The following is a 22429-nucleotide window of genomic DNA, read 5'->3' on the forward strand; positions in this document are numbered from 1 at the left end:
AAAACACTATCGGCTGAAATATTACATTCCTCCTCCACCAACTGAAAAAATAGAGGGGTATATAACCCACACAGCAAAATATATCACAAAGATATCTAGGAAATATCTAAATGTCAGAATATCTGATTGTAAATTACTGTCAAGATATGAGAATATTTCAGAGACATCTCCAAGATTATAAAAAGTCATGATAATTTCATCTCAAATGTGATATCTGATTCTGTATATATAGATGATATGTATGCCTCATTAAAAGCAGATATTATATGCAATTTATTTCTCAAAACGGAAAAATCACGATAAATAATATATTCCAGACATCCCAGGCAGCGCACATAGGTTTCAAAGCCGTTTCATAAACGTTTTGACGTAACGTTTCATAACCATTTTATTGAAACGTCCAAAAGTAATAAAATTTCACCTTTTGAAAAAGTGAAGTTACGCACTCTTTATTTACTTCAAAAGAGTCCAAAAGAAGAGAAGAAGAAAAGAGTACTGGATCGGTTTTCCGGATTATTTATAAGGTGATAACGCAAATGTTACTTGCGAGAACGTCACGCCTGGCTTGGCCATCTATCGGTCGCTTGGTGAACCAGAGGCTGCCTGGGATATATGTTTTTAAACGTCGTAGAGATATCTCAGAGACGTCTTAAAAATATTTATGCTTTTCGATCAGGTATGAATAAGGATAGTCATGTGCAAATGTTGCACAGATATCTTTTTCAAAGAAAAATGTGATATAGAGTTATGAGATATCCTACAGATATTCTGTGAATATCTGAAAATAAAATATCTCAGATATGACTTAAAATTGTAGGCATATACATATGCGATTATGTCAGCTGATATATTTTGCTGTGTGGGAAGGATTACCACAAATCAAGGGAGCTCAGTATCGGAGCTCAACCCTGATGATGCAGACTACAATGTCTGCAAAACGTTGACATAGAACTGTCAAGGAACGCGGTTTCTATCCGGGAGCCATCACTACTACTACTGATCGAATATAAGCAGTTTTTTTTATATATGAGACGCGATAAAAATTATTATGTAAATTTCAAGTATACTAACAGTGTGTAGAAAAATGGAGCAAGTTAAACTAAAAATTGAAATGTGCGTTTGCACGTTTTAAGTAAAATGAGAATATTGATCTTGAACGCATTAATCTTATATTATGAGGATTTATCATTACATTGTAAGTTTGATGCATCTTCCCAAAAGATATAATTGAATCATAATCTTCATTTCAGACATAAATGATTATTTTACGTTACATTTTTAATTATATCTTTATTGATAGTTTTGTTAACGAATAATACGATATATTCAGAAAATTTCTATAAACTGTTTTTACACATAACGATATCAATTATCAATCGGCAACTATACTAATCCGTTTCTCTTTTTGTTATACTAATTAATGAATTCTTGCGTTCTGGAGTAGTCTTGTATAATTCCAAAATACAATCTAGTATAACTGCATAGTAGTTTTACAAATATATAAATACTCCTTCTATAGTGCATTTCTGTCCAATTTAATTATGTGGTAATACGTTTATATAATTGATATGAATACTTCCAAAATATACATAACGAAGATGCTGCTTACGACTATATTTGCTTCACAAAAGCTAGAGGAATGTAACAGATACATGTAGCATAATGAACAAACATAATGTAAAAGTGATTAATCGAAATGCAACGAATCACTAAAGTGTTTAATTCTTTCCAAGAATTCGCGCGTGGAGATATATCACGATGTATCGAGTAAACTAATATAATAATTATATTAGTTCATATAAAAGACGGTATATATATAAAATCTACGTGAAAAAACTATGAAAAATTGTTGCGACCGTAAAATCGTGTCGTTATATCATGTACAACGGCTAAAGTCGTTTGATTTCATCATCGGAGGCAAAAGGATACGAATATAATGCTCTTAAGTACACACGAAACGTTACAGATATTCTTTTCGCAAAGAAATACCCTTTTTTAGTTGATATAATATTGTACATACAAATGAGAATCGGCCAAAGTTAAAGACTTTTCAGAGGAATCTTAATATATATAAATCTTTGTTTCTTATGGTATTTGTTTTTGCTTATCACTGTTAGAGTTTTACTTTCATTTTATATCACGTGCAAAGCGAGAGCGAGGGCCAACTCTGAACTTGTGAGATATTTTAACATCGGCTAGTACAGCCGTATAATATGTTAATCGTGAAAAGTGTCGACTTTTCCTTTATATATATATATATATATATATATTACACGTGATAAGGAATTATAGGAATAGTAAGAGAATGTCCCAGAGAGAAAAGGAAGAATTAAGCATGATGCTCACTGGATTCTTCTTTTCCCGTGTAGCTCTTCTCCGCGAGTTGTACGGGACTAGCGCCGTTTTTACCGCATAATTGAAATACCTTCCGACATTTTTAGACTATTTTCTGTACATACATCTCTTTTTGATTAAAGAAATCCCATTTCTAAGGCATTGTATAGGGCTTGAGTGTCAGAGTGACTATTTATCCTCCAAAAGGGAAAGTTATGCGTGCGTGCCGCGGTCTCCTCGTCTGAATCGTCACCGATAACCACGTACGTACATCTTCGACCAAATCTGGCGACCACTCTGCCGAAACAACTCTCCTTTCCTGAAACGGGAACAAGTGAATTTACCATGATATTAAGGCTGCGATTACACAGTTGACGTTTCAAATGCTTCAGAACACATTCTATCCGTTTTCTTCTTTCAAAGCAAAAGAAGGAAAGATATAGTGTTTTGAATTATTTGCAGTATCAAAAGCTGGACTGCAGCCTAAGAATATCGGTAAAAGATAAGAAAAAAAGAACAATTGAATCTTTTGCTTGTCTATAGAAAAAACAAATCGCACGAAATGTAATATATTTGCGAATACATTTTTGCTTGAATGTATTTTCACGTATTCGTAGAATAATTGTTTGCTTTATTTTTAATTTTTATTTCAGTTTATTTAGTCAATATTATTTACTGCACGAACTATAAGTTTGATCATGTTATTTTTCATTTTTTTTATTCATTATTTTTCAATCGCTTTTTTGTATACATCCCAGGTAGCACAAAACGTCCTCTGCAATATGTCCACGATATCCTAGGATATTTGTGGGCTGTTTTGTCATGTATTAAAAATAGTTTTTATCAACGTATATGACTCTTTTCAGTCATATTAGGCATTTTATCTAATTGAAAAATGTCAAATATTGTAATAAAATCCTCTGGATGTAAATTCGATATGTGTCACATTTATGTTCAATCTTAATTATTTTATAAGTTTACTCATTTACTCTTCCTCAGGATGTCCAGAGGGGATCCGAGGATTAAAATGCGATATCTTCAGGATATCATATACGTCCTTTGGATGCCTCAAGGACATCCTTGTGCTATCTAGGATATAAGTATGTAATGCCCACTTTAAAGTGTGATAAAGTGTCGTAGCTAGTTACATACTACTTCTTTTTCTTGAAAATTATTCAGTTAATTAATATATCATTTAATTATTTCTTAATATTTACCGATTTTTGAAGCTGAATATATATTCTCTATAGGAAATATGCCGCCGATGCCGAAGAGTAGAACCTTGGAGAGCGCGGGAACCAGTTGCGTGGTCGTCACCAGGATATTAATACAGTGGCTTCGCTTATTGATGATGTTCAGACATTTCACGGCCGATGTCAACCAGTTGTCGGTCAATACCTCGATCTCGGAACGTAGCTGTAGCCACTGTTCGCGTTTAGTTGTACCTAGCAAGCCGCCGACGTTGTTGCGGTAATTACAATAGATCTCTTTGATTTTGCGATAACGGAATGCCAGTTTTCTCATCCAATCGACGCCGCCACGCACGCCGGAAGCCAAACATATTCCGTTGTTCGCGGATGCGCATTGAAAACCATCGGTCGCAAAATTATAGGACGATAAGTCCTGCCCGTTGTCATCCGATGAGACGTCGTCTATGTGCACTTGATCACAGTCCTACGAAAAGATACCGATACATTAATTTCTTATTCAGAAGCAGGAAATGATCAAATAATATTTAACTATAATCCAAGCTTCAGATCTTGATCGAAGATAACGAAATGTTTTTGATCCTTTTTCTAGAAAAAATGATTTTGAAGAAAAAGCATTCTTTTTGTATTATATATTCGCCCATTGTATATAGATATTTCTTCAGTTTTAAAGCTAGTCAGGTATTACTCGGATAAGCCGTCCTGCTATATAACACGTATCAGCAAGTCAACTTCACCTCGATGTCAGTGAAGAAGAAGTGTGTATCTGCCAAATTGAATATCATCTCTTCCATTCTATACGCTGTCTGAGCCAGGAGATTTGGATCCTTACGGTGCTTCGTGGCGAATTGCCCAGTTAGTAAGGAATGAAACACGACTATGGTTTCGTCGAGGTCCCAGATAAATATGCGTTCGGGGCCGGCTTCCGTCGTATCCGCGGAACCGATACTATTCCCGCTTCCGCTCTGTCTCCTTCCGCGCCTGCATGGCTTCGTTGTCGCCACTATAAAAGTAAAGATTGCTTCTAAACATCTTTTTAATCGACAAATACTTTGTTTTACATTATTATTTCAATTATTATTAATCGATCATCGTTAATTATAAAAATTAATGCAATTATGCAAACAAATTTATTAAATATAATACTTTTCTTGTTGGTGGGACGAAGAGAAAAGGAGAAAAATATTTGAAATACAATATTACGACAGACGGTTAGATTAAATATTTACTTGGTAGATATAATTTTTCTTTAATAATTTCATTGAATATATTCTACATAATGCGCAGTGTATATTAATTAATAATATTTTACAATAGAGATATAAGTCAGTACTCATAATTTAGGATTTAATGATTGGTTCTTCTCTGCAAAAATTAATTGAATTAATTTAAAGAAAAATAAATAAGGGAAGATTACAATACAGTATGGTGCTTGAAGAAAAATTAACTAAAATATATACGCAATTAAAATAAGAGACAAAGATATATTGAGAATATATTACCTTCGATGTTTGCGGTTTCTCGTGCGGTCAGATCACTTGCATCGTGCGTCGTCGAGTCCAACGAGAGCGCGGACTTGGTCGAATCTTTTCGTTCAAACGGGAATTAACATTGTTAATTACTATTTAAATGAACGGCGACAAGCATGCAGGTAACTTTTGTTCAAATAGTTGAATTATTCTTATTTGCGCGTTTATTTCGAAAGCAACGTACGTTTGATTCTACATTATATAATATGAAATTGATATTGCAATATAATGTGTAACAGAGTTTTCAATCATCATACTGTAACAAATAAACAGCTTGTACGCATATTTTATTTTTTGATTACAATTTGATTTTTAGCAAATTATATTGCTATCTTTCTCGATTATCCACAAGTATCGTTTCACGGAATTGAAATTTGTCTTTATTTATTATAGAACGAAAAGAAAAGAAGCGCGTGATCTAAGGATGAACGGTTTACCAGCGAAATTGATATTCCCAATGTTGAACGAGGCTGGTGACGCGTGATAACCGGTTACGGGATAATATCCGGAATATTGGAGTGGTACCCTGTCGTTTCCGTATAAACTACTGCTATAAGTGCTGTAGTCCAATTTCTACAGGGAGAATAATAGAAAGAGTTTTTCGTAAATAAATGATAAACGATGGAAATGGAACAACTGTCACGCGTGTATCGTCACCTGAGAGGCTGATGATATATTTTGCGCCACGTTCGGGAAGGTTGTCGTCCCGCTGTTGTAACCGGCGTACGGATACTGCGTCATCGAGCCGGACGACGTGTAAGAGCTCAGATACGAGCTCTGCAAGCTCGATGCGTTTTTAGACGCTGTTGTCGATCCGTAAGGCGATGGGTTGTATAAGCTGTAATAAAAGAGAAAATATAAAAATGAAGATATATCTTCGACGGATGGAAAATTATTTTGCAGCAGTCTGAGTCAGTTGCACAAATTATGGAAAGTCTAACGCAATTATGTTAAAGAAGATTTAATTAAAATCTGTAATTATGATCTTATAAGATCATAAAGTAATGAGGTGAATTTTATTAAGAAGAGAAAGAGAAATATTTTATAATCTCTCTCTTCCTCACCTCTTTACCTCTTTCTTTCATTTTATTTGACGTATATTCTATATCGATAGAGGACATTTGCGAACCAGAGTTTCAATTACTGCTTGATAGTGCCAATCATTTTGTATCCGTATTGAAGAAATTAAACAGAGAAACAAAGTAAGAGATTATTTTAATCCTAATATCAACCGTTTTTCAAAAATAAAATCTGCTTCGTTATTTAATCACTGAATCACTTCATATTAATATCTAAATACCTGTTATAATATTGATTGGCACCATACAGAGATCCGTAATCCGCCTTCTCCAACGAATCCGGATATTCCTGTTCCTTCTCCTCAGCATTCTCATCAATGTATAATTCGCCACCGGGTACACTGTCATTTTCGGGGCAGTCCTGCACCTCATTCTTAACTTCGGCCTCTAACATGAAAATGACGATTTATTTATGCAAGCTATTGATGGAAATATTATTTTCTAAAATACTCATGCTTTGCATCTTTATTTAAAAATTAAAAAATTATGTGGCAAAAATAATATTGATAATCAAAAGAGCAATTACAATAACAACAAAAATACTAATATTTAATAATAATATTTACAATACCATTGATTCGCTTTCGACTGTTTTTTAAAGAATGAGTAGTCGCAATAAAATTATGCAATAAGTAGAGAAAAATATATATTAAAATACAAATTAGTCGATTTAATGTAATAGAATAGATGACCAGTAATTATAATAAATTACTGATAAACAACTCTTATCAATAGTATTCCGAAATTTATTAGAAAATAAAGAATTGCTAATTTATATAAATCTGCTTTTATCTAAAGTGATATGTCTCCTTTTATTAACTGACGCATCTATTGCCAATGCTGTTACATCTCTATCTACCATTGTTTACGGCGCAGGGATGTTGTACCGAGGCTTCTGTCGAAGAGGACACGTTGCCAGCATTGTCTAAAACCCCTGCTGGTTTCGTCGGATCATTGTCTTCGGTTAACATATCACTCTACCTGTAATGACACAAATGACCGATTTATTTACGTTTGCCGGCCGTTTGTATGACAAACAAAAAAGGGACTAGAAATAAATTAAACAGTAAATAGATGAAAGAAAGGAAATACTTATAATTAAAAAATGATTGACATTTCGACATAAAAATATCTTTGATGGAAATACCAAAGTAATTTATAAATGTCCAAAGAAGTCGTAGATGAAAGGGAGAAACAAGAAATCTGTGTAATAAATAAAAGGCTCCAAAATAGTAATGAAACAATACGAGCGATACGAATAAAATAAATAAGAAAGGAATAAGAAGAGAATAGTTATAATGTTGATATGATGCCAATATATTTGCATAATTTAATTAACGAGACATTGAATAATCGTGCCGAAAAATAAATAAGATTCCACGGTGAAGTGGAGGGAGGCTGACACCTGCAAGGTTGCAAGAGTTGTGTCTGTATACGTGCGAACTTCATTATTGTCTGCCAATTGCGTCTCGAAGAGGTGGAGTGACTGGTCGGGTAGGCGTATACCATGAGATACCGAAACCAGCCAATAGAACCTTCTCCCGCAACGTTTTACATTATGTATTCTTACGTTGCCAAGTCACTATCTATTTGCATTCTGCCCTTGATATGTATGTACATACACGCACACAGACGCACACGCAGCGCGAGCGTGCCTTATACATACATACATAAATTATACATAATAAGTACATAATCGATATATATCGATAGTTACATTGATCATACCGCGTCTTTTATCAACGTAATTCACGTAATTTAATTAAAAAATCAATTTATTCTCTTGCTTAATAGAAATATAATAATCCAGCTTCAAGTACTGTGACACCCTTCTCCGATATTTAAAACTACATATCTCAGTAATAAAATTTCAAATGACGCTTTTAAAAATTTTGTAAATTCTGTTAATTAACGCTTTAAATGGAACGTGTGATTTAATTTACGATACGTTTCTTTGTGGAACAAATTAGCTACTGTTAAAAGGACAAAATGTAAGTAATAGGTAACTCAATTCATTGTCAATTCAAGTCAATTCGTTGCCTCATTACTATTTTGCATCGAGGAATTTCGCTCTATCCGAAAATACAATCTTTATAGCTTTACTATGATGCACATAGATTTGATCTATCTTCTTTATACATATACAGGGTGGGCCCAAACGTTCCGGCCAGACTTTGAGATCTTATAGGAAATTTAATTCTGAATAAAATGTTTCCTATAAACATGGGTCGAAAAGTGCTTCCTTAAAAAGTTAGCGCCCAAAAACTTCTGAAATCACGGTTATTTTATAGATTTTTATAAATGTTAAGGAAAGTGTGCGTTTTTTAACAAAAAGTACCGAAACAAAAGTTGTAGAGAAATTATCTTCAAATGAGATCAAAGTGATTATAGTACGTTCCACAGGTTTTGAGATAACCAGTTTTCTTTTCACCTTCTGCTCTTCCTTTCATCCACCTATCGTGATTGGTTTAAACTATACAGAAAATTTGTATAACATTTTTTTAGTGGAATAACTAACGAGCAAGATAAATATTAAAAAGTAACTAAGGCCATAACTATAGTATGAATGAAGAATATTTTTAAAAAGCTCTATCGTCGATAGCTGAAGAAACACTTTTTTTGTACATTTGAAACTGGTTATTTTCAAAACCTATGGAACGTACTACAATCATTGTCGTCGTATTTAAAAGATAATTTAAATCTCTACAACTTTCGTTTCGGTACTTTTTGTTAAAAAACGCATACTTTCCTTGATATTTGTAAAAATATATAAAATAACCGTGATTTCAGAGGTTTTGGGCGCTAACTTTTTAAGGAAGCATTTTTCGACCCATGTTTATAGGAAACTTTTTGTTCAGAATTAAATTTCCTGTAAGATTTCAGAGTCTGGCCGGAACGTTTGGATCCACCCTGGTATATATGTATAAACTATCAAGAAATAAGATTTCATATGTAATAGGTAGATTAGATAGGTAGTTAATAGGTAGAAATATTTATCTGATATGATATCTTTTAACTGAAATATTTTTCCACGAAAAGATCGATTTCGATTTGTGTGTGTGTGTGTGTGTGTGCGCGCGTGTGACCTAGCATGAATGAATTTGTCGCCACTATTTATGTTAGTGGTATGCGCGTCTTGACGGTTTATCTCGCCACGTCGGTAGTAATATAATGCAAGACGAAGCGAGATGAAAAGGCACTCTGCTTATCTAAACAAAAGCTTGTACCGAAGTGTTTATCACGAGCGAGTTGCTTAGCTTGCTGTCTGGCTGGCTTGTCTATCCGTCCGTCAACCGTCAGAAGAGCGAAATGCAGCACTAGGAATGCCGCATGGCTCGCAGGACTCTCTCATCCCTCTTAATGGGTCGGTTTACGTCGTACAGAAAAGAAAAAGGAGAAGCAATGCTCTCAGGATGGCTACAGTTCTTTGAGACAAAAGCTTTTTGTCCGACAAAAGCTTATATCCAGTCGCATTGTAAGAAAACTTCTCGAGCATTTTTCGAAAAATATTGTTCCTCCGCAGTCACATGCGTACGCGTACACAAATTATTTCAGACAATAGACAGCGCTTACTTAAATATATATTAATCATCGAAGATTTCACATTATAACATGTGAAAATCTTTTTCATAAAACTTGTGTGTTATTCGAAATTTAAATATTTTTCTGACCGGACATCTTTCTACTAGCTCACCATTAAATGCCATAAGAAATTTTAGGAAACTTTTTTTCAACTAAGATTGAATTAGCATGTTTTAATACCTGTGTTGAGTTTGCTAAATAGCTTTCTAAGATATATTAATGTATCGTACGTTTAATATTGAGTGCAAGAATATGTGCATTGAAATTACCAACAGACTTTCATCAAATCAAAGTAAACAATAACAATATCATTTTTCAAATATCCGAACGAGAAATATGCTAAGATATGATATGTTAAGATTAATACAAAAATTACGAAAATTGTTAAAAATTATTTAGTAGAATATCTCTCTCTATATATACAGTTATTTTATTTTTCTTTTTGAAAAATTGCGATCCTTATGATACACAGCAGCGATCGGTCTACAATATTACAGTATTTTGAATATAGAAAAAGTTTAACAATGTTGCAAATACTTGTAATGTAAGTTCAAGCAAAATGAGAAACACGCGAATTTTAAGAACTTTATTATCAATATCGCAAAGTGTTTAATAAATTTTTCTAACTTTTTATGAAATTGATTTTGTCAACCAGATGCTTAGCGTAACTTATTATACATAAATGTATGTGTGATATGTATGTGTACGTATAAAAAATGTATCTATAAAAAAGTTGTATTTTATGTGCTTGCATGATAGTTGTACTGTGTCAATTTTTATATTATTTTATTTAACAGATAAATACATGTAATGGATAAATAAAATAATTAATGAGTAAATACATATTTATTACCAATATATTTTTTCCTGTTTTTCCTATTAATCCGATAAAAATTGTTTTCCTTTCAATTTAAAGAAAGCTGAAAAAACATACTAAATTAGATGTTTTAATATATAGTCTTCATTTATTCTTGACCAGACTGGCAAATACAAGATGTTACAAAATCACGACGTTTCGACCTACAGTTTTAATCCGCAATCATAATCCTTCATAATAGAAGCCGACAACAACATAATCCACACTAACTTTACAAAGTGAAATGAAAATCAAAGAGGAGTATTTTATGTGCGGTGATTCCTTTTATTAGTGGTTTATTGTTTATGGTCGCTCTCTGGAAAGAGTGACTACGTATCACTTGATAAGGACCTTAAAACTGTAGGTCGAAACGTCGTGATTTTGTAACATCTTGTATTTGCCAGTCTGGTCAAGAATAAATGAAGACTATATATTGATTTACTAATTGGCGTTGGAAAGAATTTTTCTAAATTAAATGTTTTAAGACAATTTTTATATCTTATTTTTATTTTAACTCTTACTATTTTTCAACATGATGTTATTTAAACATTAACACTGGAATTGTATATGTTATTAGACAGTAACACTTATGTGTTGTAATGCACCTACGTATATACATTGTTTTTAGAATATTTCACGAACTGTCACAAACTGTATTTCGGAGGGAGACAACTGCTTAATCAAAAGCGCGACAGGCTTTTTGGAGGGAATGTATTATTTGATATTACGCAACGCCTGGCCAATTAAAATACATTACCGCCGTAACGAGCCGAATGGGATGCATAAGTTACGCATGCTCAATTAATTATGTTTCATGCGTATGTGCGAACATCCGCATAATAGTCGTTACCTCTGGCTGTTGTCTATTTAGCAGAGAGAGAGAGAGAGAGAGAGAGAGAGAGAGAGAGAGAAAAATATACGTACGATGTAAGCCTTCATAACATCCATACGGTTTTATTAAAGTGAATTGTCATAAATTCTAATAAATTGGACAAGCAAAGTATATTTTTCCTATTCTATTCTTTATATATATGTATATCAGAACGTTAAGTAAAAAATATTTCTCAAGAACTTTAAGAAAAGGAACAATTATTAAAATATAATGAGTACTCAAAGTATACATCATAAAATTATAAATAAATAAAACTTATAATCCTAAAATTCTCATCTTTTTCAAAAAATAAAGTTTTGACAATCACAATAAATAAATTTTAACATTTTTGATACTGAAATTCATATTATAATCCATGATATGTAAAATTATGAGAAAAAAAATATCATATTTGCGGTAATGCAAAAGTTTTCATAAAAATTTTCAATTGCATAATATATGCTGCATGTACGTATGTTGTGAGTTTATAATATTGTGAGTTCTAGAGCCGAAAATGTCATTGTCAAGAATTTATCTCAATAAATAAGTTTTTCTTATGTAGGAGTAAATACGCGTGTAATTTCCAGATTTAATATTAATAAATGATGATTTGGAACTAAAATTTCCAGCAAAATAGCAACGTAAGAAGCACTTTTCTTATTTATATATTCAAATTATAATTTACGTGCATTAAGTACCATAAACACAAATTTGATAACTCATTAGACATTCACGATCTCCATATTTTCTAGAACAAAATTTCTACATTGTATTTCTTTTTAAATTTTTATTTCACATTTCTATCTTGCATTCTCATTTCCTTTCCAGCAAACTTATTCAGCTCTCAGCTAAATATCTTAGCGTTGTGTTTGAGAGCTGAATGCTTATATCGTCGAGCAAGTGACACGACAATTAGGCACAACAAATTGTTGATTTATTCTTGACTTATCATTCAACTTTCGTCGGATCTTCTGTAAAAACGGAGGAAAAAAAAGAAATCTTGACTGATTGAATTGAGTAACGCCGATCAAACCTTGCGTCCTGTCTCGTTAGCTCCAAAGTACAGATAGGACGATTCGACAAACGATTAAAGGAAGCCGTTGGTGATTCCCTCCTGACAATAGCATTGTTATCCTAAGGAGGCTGTATTATATGTGTGCGTGCGTGCGTGCGTGTGTGCGTGCGGGCTGCGTGCGTGCGTGCGTGCGTGCGTGCGTGCATGTGCGCGCGTGTGTGTATGCGTGTGTCCGTGTCTACATGCGTGTCTACGTGCGTTTGTGCGCGTTGCGTCGTGCGAACCTGCGCGTTTCACCCTCGTCTTTTATTTCACTGAGATTCACACTTTTCTCGCACCTTCCACGAGCACGGAAACATCGTGTTTCTTATACTGATCACCCTGTTTTACGCATTACGTTTTGCGCACCGCTCGGCACAGGCACACAACACATACACATACACATACACACGTTAGCGACCTCCGCCGCTGCTGCTGTTGCTGCTGCTGTTGCGGCTGCCGCTGCTGCTGCCAAAAAAATATACAACTTGATTTGTTGAATTTCGTTGCGAATCAGTCACGAATGGAACGGAGGAGCAATGTTCTCGCGACCAACCGAGATGTATTCCCCGCGAGGATCTCCCGTGAGGTTCCGCTCCGTTCGCGCGCTCCGAGGGGTGCGCTCACCGAGAATCCTGACCGAGGATCGCGCACCGTGCAAATTCACCCTTCGCGATTGCGATCGCGAGCGAGGAGGACGCGTTTTCTATAATTTTACTAACGCCGTCTCCGAGAAGATTCGAATGGATCTCGTGCGAGGACAGATCCTTCACTACGGCGGACTGCTCGCTACCATTGTTTCTCCAGCGCGTCGTAACGGAGGTATATCGGCGGGCCCGTGCTCGTGAGTGCGATACACCAAGGCCTGCGGAGTTCTGAGCATGCGAAATGTCGCCTGCCACCCCCGCCCGATGATCACGTGGCCGCCCCGTTCGTTCGGCTGGCTCGTTTGGCTCCTCTCTGTCGCACCTTCTCTCCCTCCCTCTCTTTCTCTCCCCCCTCTCTCCTCGCTTTTACTCTCTTGCTCTCTTTTCGTCTTGTCTCATCCTGTCTTGTATTCACTCACCTTTCTTTGTTCCACACTCTGACAACGTCCCTCTCGTCCCTGCTTTTCCATCCTACTTTTTTTCTCTTTCCCTTTTGGAATTTTGATATACACGTACACACCTAGTGTTGGCGTATTCGTACGTATCATGTATATTCTAAGAAAATTAACTAGAACGATAAATTATGTATTATTTGCTATTATTTGATTAATTTTTGCACTTTCCTTCTTACTTACTTCCCGAACTGTTTGTTTTACGTTACGTTATATATTTTTATATTTATATAAATATATTCGCGCATACAATGCATATACCTTTTCACACATAGACGCACACACGCGCACACACACACGCGCACACACACACGCGCGCCCAGAGAGAGAGTTTAGGGAATTGTAATAAATTGTCTCTTTCCTGCTCGTGTCCTCTCTCTTTGTCTCATCTTTTACCCTGCCTCATTTTTTCCATCTTGCTCTCGTCGATGGGAGCACACATAAATTGCTCGTTAATTAGAATGGAAAGAAATAACGACTCAAGCTTAACATACGATGGTATGAAAGATAAGCGAAGAAAGAGACGACATTGATGGAGACAAAGGCAAAGATAAGAATAAAAAGATGGAAAGAGAAAAGTAAAAAGAAGAAATTCTGTAGAAAATTAATATAAAGGAGAAAGATAGGAAGAGATAGATCCTTATACTCGAGTCATTATCGCGTCACGTCCTCAATCGTTTGTTTAAATCGCTCGGCAATGATGCTTCGTCCTTCGGAGACAGGCTTTTTAGAAACAAGACAAGAACAAGGTGTTCGAAGGGTTACGTAGATAACTTTGATAAAAAGAACCTTAAAAGGAGAAAGGACATGTTTTAAGATCTTATGAATTAGGTGTACAGTATAAAACAAACATTATGAACACACAAATTAATATAAATTTAATTATTAATATAAAATTAATATATAATTAATATAATTATATAATATATAATAATATAATTATGTTATTATATAATATAATAATAATTATATTAAGCATTACGGTAAACGTTAAGATTAAGGGTAACTTCATAGAAATTTTAATTGTTTGTAATTTTGTAATAAACAACGAACTACAACTCTTTGTAAGTTAATCAGAGCCATGTTTTTGACAATATATGTCAAGATCATTGAAGTCGATGAGGTTGTCCCTGTTTACCGCATGAATTACTAAAGAAAACGTGGGAGAAGAACTGAGTCCCTCCCCGTGCGCCCTTACCACCAAAAAACTCACGTAACTCAAACTAATTTTTTATTTAAAATCAAACTTATAGAATTTGTAAAATTAGATTCGGGTTAGATTAATTTTGTTAGTAAACAGGGTGACCTCACTGGTTTTAATTAATATAATCATAACTTTGTAATAAATAACGAGCGACGTGGCTAAAACTTTTTGCAAACTGCTAGAGCCATGTCCTTGACGATATATTAGGTGTGCAAAGTAATTCTTTTGAAGAAATTGAGTATTTATTTATTTTCGGTTTTTCAAGAGAGGATTCGCTAGCTGCCCGATAGATGAAGAAAAGTATTATGATAAAAATGATGATGAATATTTCAAAGATTTACATGTTTACACATTTATTATTTTTTTATGAATGAAGACTCAATTTCTTCAATGGAAACACCGAATTAATTTGCATATCTAATATGTCAGAGTCATTAAAATCGGTGAGGTTGCCGCTAATCTTAATATTTACGCATATTCATTCAACGAAGTTAGTTAATATATTACTTTATTGTTAAGCGAGTTATGATAACATGAATATACATATATTATCAAGTAATGGTTGCTGACCGATTAATCAGTAATACATGACTAATGAACAGTATTAATGATCAGTATTATTAAAAAATGAAATCAATTATCAGATTATTTTTCACCTTGATCAATTATCAGATTATTCTTCTCTTTGATTAACTGGATTGAAATGTTCCACATGATTGAAAAATCGATACTAAAGGGACAAAAAAAGTGACGCGACTTCAACACAGAAGCCAAATCCAATCGTGATAATCACAGTGTGACAGCCTTAAATTTCTCGTAAAATTAATTCATTTTGATAACAATTAGTTTACTAATCAATTAGTAAATCTATTATTCGAAGAAATATAATCGATTATTGTTGCAACATATACAACTGCAGTATTCATAGCTATTCAAAATTCGTTTGCCTTTTCATTCATTTACCATTTGCAAATTACAATATCGTCTTTTCTACTTTTTTTTTATCCGTGAGCAATGTATTCTTGGTCTACTGGCACTACGTCATACTCAGTAGGTTCTTAGAAGGCGAGAACGTTCTCGTTCATTCTTCTTTCTCGTTTTATCGATTATATCGCAATAAAAGCGCTGCGAAATATTCGTTTTTTTTTCTGTTACTGCGTGACAAAACAGATTAGAGCTTTTACTATGAGTGAAATAATAAATGTCGAAAAACGACCTTGCGAGATGTACAGATTTTTATATATAAAGATCTGTATATATATAAATGTACAGATAATATAAAGATATTATCTTTATATTATTCGTATATTGATCTTTATATAAAAATGCAGATTTATCTTCGTTGCTACAATTGTCGCAAAAAAGCTTCAAACAGTAAAATATTCAAACAGTAGAATACAAAATATAAATAACATAACAGATACAATACAAATGATATAAGTGCTTTATCTAAAAAAATATAGCTCATATAAAATAAATTTAAAAATTAAAACTTGATAACAACATATAAGATAATAAACTTCTAATTGTTAAACTAAGATATTGATAAAAAAATTCTTGAATTAAAAGAAAGAAAAAAAGTCTTGTCTCCAAGATCTTTATTTCTTTTAATCGCAAAAATTCATATATTGATCTTTATATTTTATATAAATAAAATATAAATAATATATAAATAAAAAAATTCTTGAATTAAAAGAAAGAAAAAAAGTCTTGTCTCCAAGATCTTTATTTCTTTCTTTTAATTCAAGAATTTTTTTATTTATATATTATTTATATTTTATTTATATAAAATATAAAGATCAATATACGAATTTTTGCGATTAAAAGAAATAAAGATCTTGGAGACAAGACTTTTTTTCTTTCTTTTAATTCAAGAATTTTTTTATCAATATCTTAGTTTAACAATTAGAAGTTTATTATCTTATATGTTGTTATCAAGTTTTAATTTTTAAATTTATTTTATATGAGCTATATTTTTTTAGATAAAGCACTTATATCATTTGTATTGTATCTGTTATGTTATTTATATTTTGTATTCTACTGTTTGAATATTTTACTGTTTGAAGCTTTTTTGCGACAATTGTAGCAACGAAGATAAATCTGCATTTTTGAAGAATGGCGACGAAAATGAGAAGCAACATAAGTGAGAAAATAATTTTGTACATCCCTGTATCAACATCCATTGTGCGTTTTCTGCCAGCTTGATGGACTCTCAAATTTCGTTAAAAGTCTCACTAATGTTACCATAAAAGCATCTTGAAAAACTTTCGGGGTCTAAGCGCTTCCGTGCACTTCCGAGCACTTTCTTCGCGATTGTTTCAGCAGAGTGCTCGCATTCACAATATAATCGACTGTCATACAAGCTATGCGAATATATAAAATTTAGCGAAAAAATACAGAAAAAAATATATAATTTTATAAAACTAGATAGCGAAATTAAATCATTTTGTACTCTTGTTTTTTATACTCAAGACAATTTATCGACTGATGTAGTTTATTAGAAAAATTTTCGTCGCAGATTCTGATGTTCACATTTGTGTACAACAGTAGCGAATATGCAGAATTCTAAGGAAATGTCTCCGATTTATTATCCATTTAGTCAGCTTTCGATCTACTGTATTTCGAACTTCCTCTCGTGATGGAATTTGTGCGACTCTCGCGAGTTCGCATCAAATGTGATACATTAGCTCGTAAAAAGAAATATCGATTCTAACACGCGACGGATGCTATCGTGTGTCCCAAGAGTCACTCGTTGTCACTCGTGAACGTAAAGAGATGGCGGACATAATGAAGACAGACGCGCTCCGTAGAGGTAGACATGGCGTCGACATCATTCCCGCGGTGGGTTGGCCCCGATAGCACAACCGACAAAGAGATGGCGGAGAATGGTGATTCGTGGTGTCTTTATGATATAATAGCGTAGGAGTTCTCTGAATCGCAAAGTTAGATGTATCATAGTTGTATGTATAAATATGTACAAATATGTATAAATATGTATAAATATGCACAAATCCAGAGAGAGAGAGAGAGTGAGAGAGGGAGAGAGGGGGAGAGGGTGAGAGGGAGAGAGGGAGGGAGAGGGGGAGGGGAGAGGAGAGGGGGAGGGAGAGAGGGAGAGAGAGGGTGGGAGGGAGAGAGAGGGAGAGAGGGTGGGAGGGAGAGAGAGGGGGCGAGGGTGAGGGGGATGGGAGGGGGAGGGGTGGGGAGAGGAGAGAGAGGGGGAGGGAGAGGGAGAGGAGAGAGAGCTTCTCGTAGTATAAAAGATTTATGATTTACCCTCGACGTATAAATGAACACACGGTGTATGTACGTAAGAATGAAATGATTAGTACGCGTCCGCGTACATGTGTTACACACATATAAGCGCGTACATACACATGCATATATACATACGTATATATAGGGACAAGCACTTTAGGAAAAATGCGAAAATGTATAGGTACATACTCATAAGTTGCTAACGTCGAATGCTTATTGTATAGTGACGTTATTATTTTATTCCAAAGGGTATATATTATCTTATCAATGAGCTCTAAATATATTTAAAACTATGCTTTTATTTTTACAGCAATTCCTTGTCTTATTTCACAATTTTAAGAAATTATATTTTAATATTATATATAACTAATCCTTTTTTTATGTATATGTGTCGCATATGTGTGTGTCACAGATATTTCTCTCCTCTGTATATTATCTTATTAATATTCTTCTGCGAGTAACAATTGCAAGACTTAACATAGTCTGGCCATAGTAAGTTTATATCAAATAAAAAAAAAATTATTGATTGTTTGTAATCTACGCACAAAATTTCGATAGTTTTTAATGAATCAATAATTTTATTTTTACACATCAATGCTATTAGCATGACACAGAGCATAATAATCGATTTTCGTAATGTATGAAAAACATCATGGACATTCCTAAAGTACCGTTTTTCAATCAATCATTTACTGCTTCGAGTGTTTGGAACCGATGCATGTATGATGTCCACCATGAATCATGTTGATCTTGTAGATATCCAGAAGGATCCAGAAGGAGGCGAAGAATTAATGGATGAACATGTTTAATGACGAGGATCCGAAGAAAATTGACCAAGAAGCACGCATGTTATATATTGCGAGATATAAGTCAGTTATAAACATTTATAAATAATATGTAATAATACTGTAGAAAATAAATAAATTAAATTGAATTGGAAGAAACTTTTCCTGCAACAGTTGACGCCTAATTTTCGACATGAGAGATTTTCACTTTGATTGCAAGATAATTAAGAAGTTTATGATTAAGTCTTTCATCAGTTCTCAGTTACATATTGTAATTTATTTACATGAAAAAATTTTTAAAGAATTTATTTTCTAGATAATATGAAATAAAAGTTTTCTTATGTAATTATTGCATTTAATTTACTTCATCTTTTGTGTATGAATATAAAGAATATCTTAAACCTGGCATACAAGTTAATAACATATTCTTGACATTATTTGGAAACGAAACATTCTAATATTAAGGCTATTTTTAACTCAGATATGTATTTAGGTCTGATAAATTGCATCATCTAAAGTTCGTGAAACTCTGACACGACGCAAATGTAATAAACAGATTACATATATGAACAATAAAAATTATATTATAATATGGTAAAAATGTTAAAATCAATTATAATCAATAAATTCTAAGAACATCTGAGAATATTTTCCTTACTGTACAATGCATCATGTCTGAGCATACGATTGTAGACTAGATTATATAATTGATCAACATTAAACGCTTTCCATTTAGAAAATTTATTATAGCCTCAAGGTTTTAGTACTCTATATATATAGGATTTTTGTCTCGATATATTTTAGAAATATATATCTTAGGAATAATCTTAGGAATATATTATTAGGAATTATTATTAGGAATATGTTATTAGGAATATATTATTAACAGCTTATGCATTAGGTTTGGACTGCTGATTTCTGAGTTTTGTTCTGCATGTTACACGCATAATCTGTTGCATTTTCAAATTTATGTGTTCGTCAATTGAAGGACGGCAGTAATGGCGGAGCAAAGCCGCGCGGGGTTTATGAAATTCCTGGTGTCTGATACTCGCGTGTACGAGAAAAATGAGAAATTCCGCTGGCTGAATTTTTTTCTCTAGAATTACTTCTCGGTATGGTTGACTGACTGATTACTCACCTTTCAGAAGGTTTAGGAGGCCCGAATCAACGTGCATCTTTTCCGCGACGAAACACGCGCGTCACGACATATATTTAAATGATGGTCCTGCAGTGGATACATGCATGTACATACCACGTATACATATATGCGCGGAGATTTCGTGGATGAGTTTTGGGGTCGAACCTTAAGTAACCGAGATATCTCTCTTACCGGTTTTGCCATGTGTAAACGCGCGTGTGTTGGAAAACGGACATGTGTACGTGTGCAAACGAGAATGTGGTGTGAGTAGGTATGTACCAACGTGCGTCCTCCCTTCGTTATACACGGTGTCCTGCTATTAAAAACAAAGGCAGACGAGTCGTTGTGTATTGTTTACAAGTAGCCAAAAAACATGTAAAAGTTCATCTTACAAAGTAATTGTGAAGAAAATATATTTGAATCTATAAATGACATTGATTATTTCTGCGTCCGAAACTTGATGAAATGAACGATAAAAATATGTAAACTACATGTATGTATAATAACTATACGTTAAAGTATAGTTAGCGTTAGTTGTACTTTAAATGCCATTTTTATATTCTACGAAATCAATTGTATCATCTAAATATTTTACTTATTAAAAGATTTTTGTATAAAATAAATGTGTTGTATGCTGAAAGCAAAATGCAAATTTAACAATACAAAACTGAAACTTCAGAATATAAAACGAAATTGTTCAATTTCGAATTGGCTTTATTATCAGCAATAAAACATGCTATAATTTAGGAGTTTTAAAGATGCATGATATTGTATCTGTTAATCTGTTGACACTAAAGAATATGCAAAAACTTGATTTTTTCAACCAGAAATCTGTTTGATGATTTTTATTACTTCGATGCTGAATTCAATGGTGAAAATCGCACATCTCTTAAAAGTCGCGGGAAGTTGTCGAAAAGTTAGATAAGAGATACGGTTTTCATTGAATTCAGCGCGTATCCGAATTAATAAAAATCAACAAACAGATCTCTGGTTGGAAAACCCGTGTTCTACAGTGTTATTAAGCAATAGGAATCCTTTAATCTAGATACTATATATATAATTTTAATATTAATATAAATAATATAAATAATATTTTACACACATCATCATATATCAGCCAATCTTACCATGCCCATCTTTCCTTTATATGTATTACATGCACACACACATCATACATACGCGTGCGCGTCTTGCACAGTGCACAGTGACTTTTTTGTTATCTTATTAGCGTATTTCTAAACTTTATATAATATATCGCCGTTCTTTTTTTCTTTAAGAAAACTGTTCCCACGATAAAAGAAACTATTATTGCTATTGTTATTATCGTTTCTTACGGCATTTCACGCGCTCAAGATCGAGTAGATATTCCTGCAACGTCATCTTTGGATAAATGAGTGATTTTCGGTAAAGACACCCTGTGTGCATGTAACGCAGGCGCAGGCAGCTGTCACCTTACACCCATGGAGAAGGCATGGGCTGCGGTGGCCATTCTCAACTTATCTCTAGGATCTTTGTAAACATGTCGTGAAATCCGAGTATTCCGACAGTGGCGTAGATCACAGGGTGGAAAGGATCTATCAGAGAGATTGCGAGAGATAGAGAGTTAAAATCGGACATTGATGCGTAATTTTCATGAGTTTGAGTATCGCCAACCAGCCGTGATGGTAGAAATATCGGCTAGTGTGCAAAAATCGTTTTTACACATGTATATCCGTAATAACGGAATCGTTAACGCAATCGCCGGATTGCCATTTTTTTCTCAAGTCTACAGCGATGGAGAATTGAACTCGCCGATGTTGCGCTTGTTCCAATGTCTGATTAAATATATGAAATCCTCACTGGATGCGTCATCGCGAAACTTGCACGTTTGTGGTTTCCTTGGCAACTAAGACCGTTAAATGGCAACGTTACTAAATGGAGCGTATCTTTGCAATACTAATGAAAAACACATCGACTTATATACAGATCGCATTCAGATGTACAATAGTTTGTCTATGTAGAACGTGCACTTGAAAGTGCGAATTATGTGAGAACTAAACAATTGAAAAATCAACCCATAAAAATAATATAAATCTAAGATTGTAGTAAAAACAGTCTTCCAGAAAAGTTCGGAAAGATAAGAAAAAGATTCTATATGAATATAATAATTGTACAGTTGAAAATGAGCGGCTTTTCCATAATATATTGCACTAAATTATCAATGATCTTATCTTTACTTAATTTTGTTGTAAATAAAATATTGATATAATTAATTTTTAAAATTTTTTAAATTTAATTTTACTTTTTAATTATTTAGCTTTAATTTAATTTTAATTATAAAATTATTTATATACTTTAATTAAAGTTATTAAACAAAAAACTGAATCTATTTAAAAAAGATATAATATCTAATAAAATACTGACTCTTTTTATTTTCTTGATGAAAAAGTCAA

General features: G+C 33.4%; 1 protein-coding gene across 7 annotated transcripts; it reads right to left on the reverse strand.

Annotated features, from left to right (window-relative positions):
* Positions 1–1152: 1152 nt before the first annotated feature.
* Positions 1153–13391, reverse strand: LOC105284623 (eyes absent homolog 4). Of its 7 annotated transcripts, none has more exons than XM_026969891.1 (10): positions 13236–13391; positions 10586–10652; positions 7010–7131; positions 6372–6537; positions 5729–5909; positions 5509–5644; positions 5045–5128; positions 4280–4545; positions 3552–4008; positions 1153–2653 (listed from the first exon to the last, which is right to left on the reverse strand). In XM_026969891.1, the coding sequence occupies exons 3-10, from the start codon at positions 7119–7121 to the stop codon at positions 2472–2474; spliced, it is 1584 nt and encodes a 527-aa protein (XP_026825692.1). In that variant the 5' UTR covers positions 7122–7131; positions 10586–10652; positions 13236–13391; the 3' UTR covers positions 1153–2471. The 7 variants fall into 7 exon arrangements, with proteins under 7 accessions (XP_026825692.1, XP_011346589.1, XP_026825682.1 ...); XM_011348287.2 differs by lacking the exon at positions 10586–10652 and adding an exon at positions 12759–12978 and having other exon boundaries at positions 13070–13391; XM_026969881.1 differs by having other exon boundaries at positions 12759–13391.
* Positions 13392–22429: the final 9038 nt, after the last annotated feature.

Source organism: Ooceraea biroi, chromosome 1 (genome assembly GCF_003672135.1).
Source record: "Ooceraea biroi isolate clonal line C1 chromosome 1, Obir_v5.4, whole genome shotgun sequence".
In the NCBI taxonomy this organism is placed as follows: Eukaryota; Metazoa; Arthropoda; class Insecta; order Hymenoptera; family Formicidae; genus Ooceraea; species Ooceraea biroi.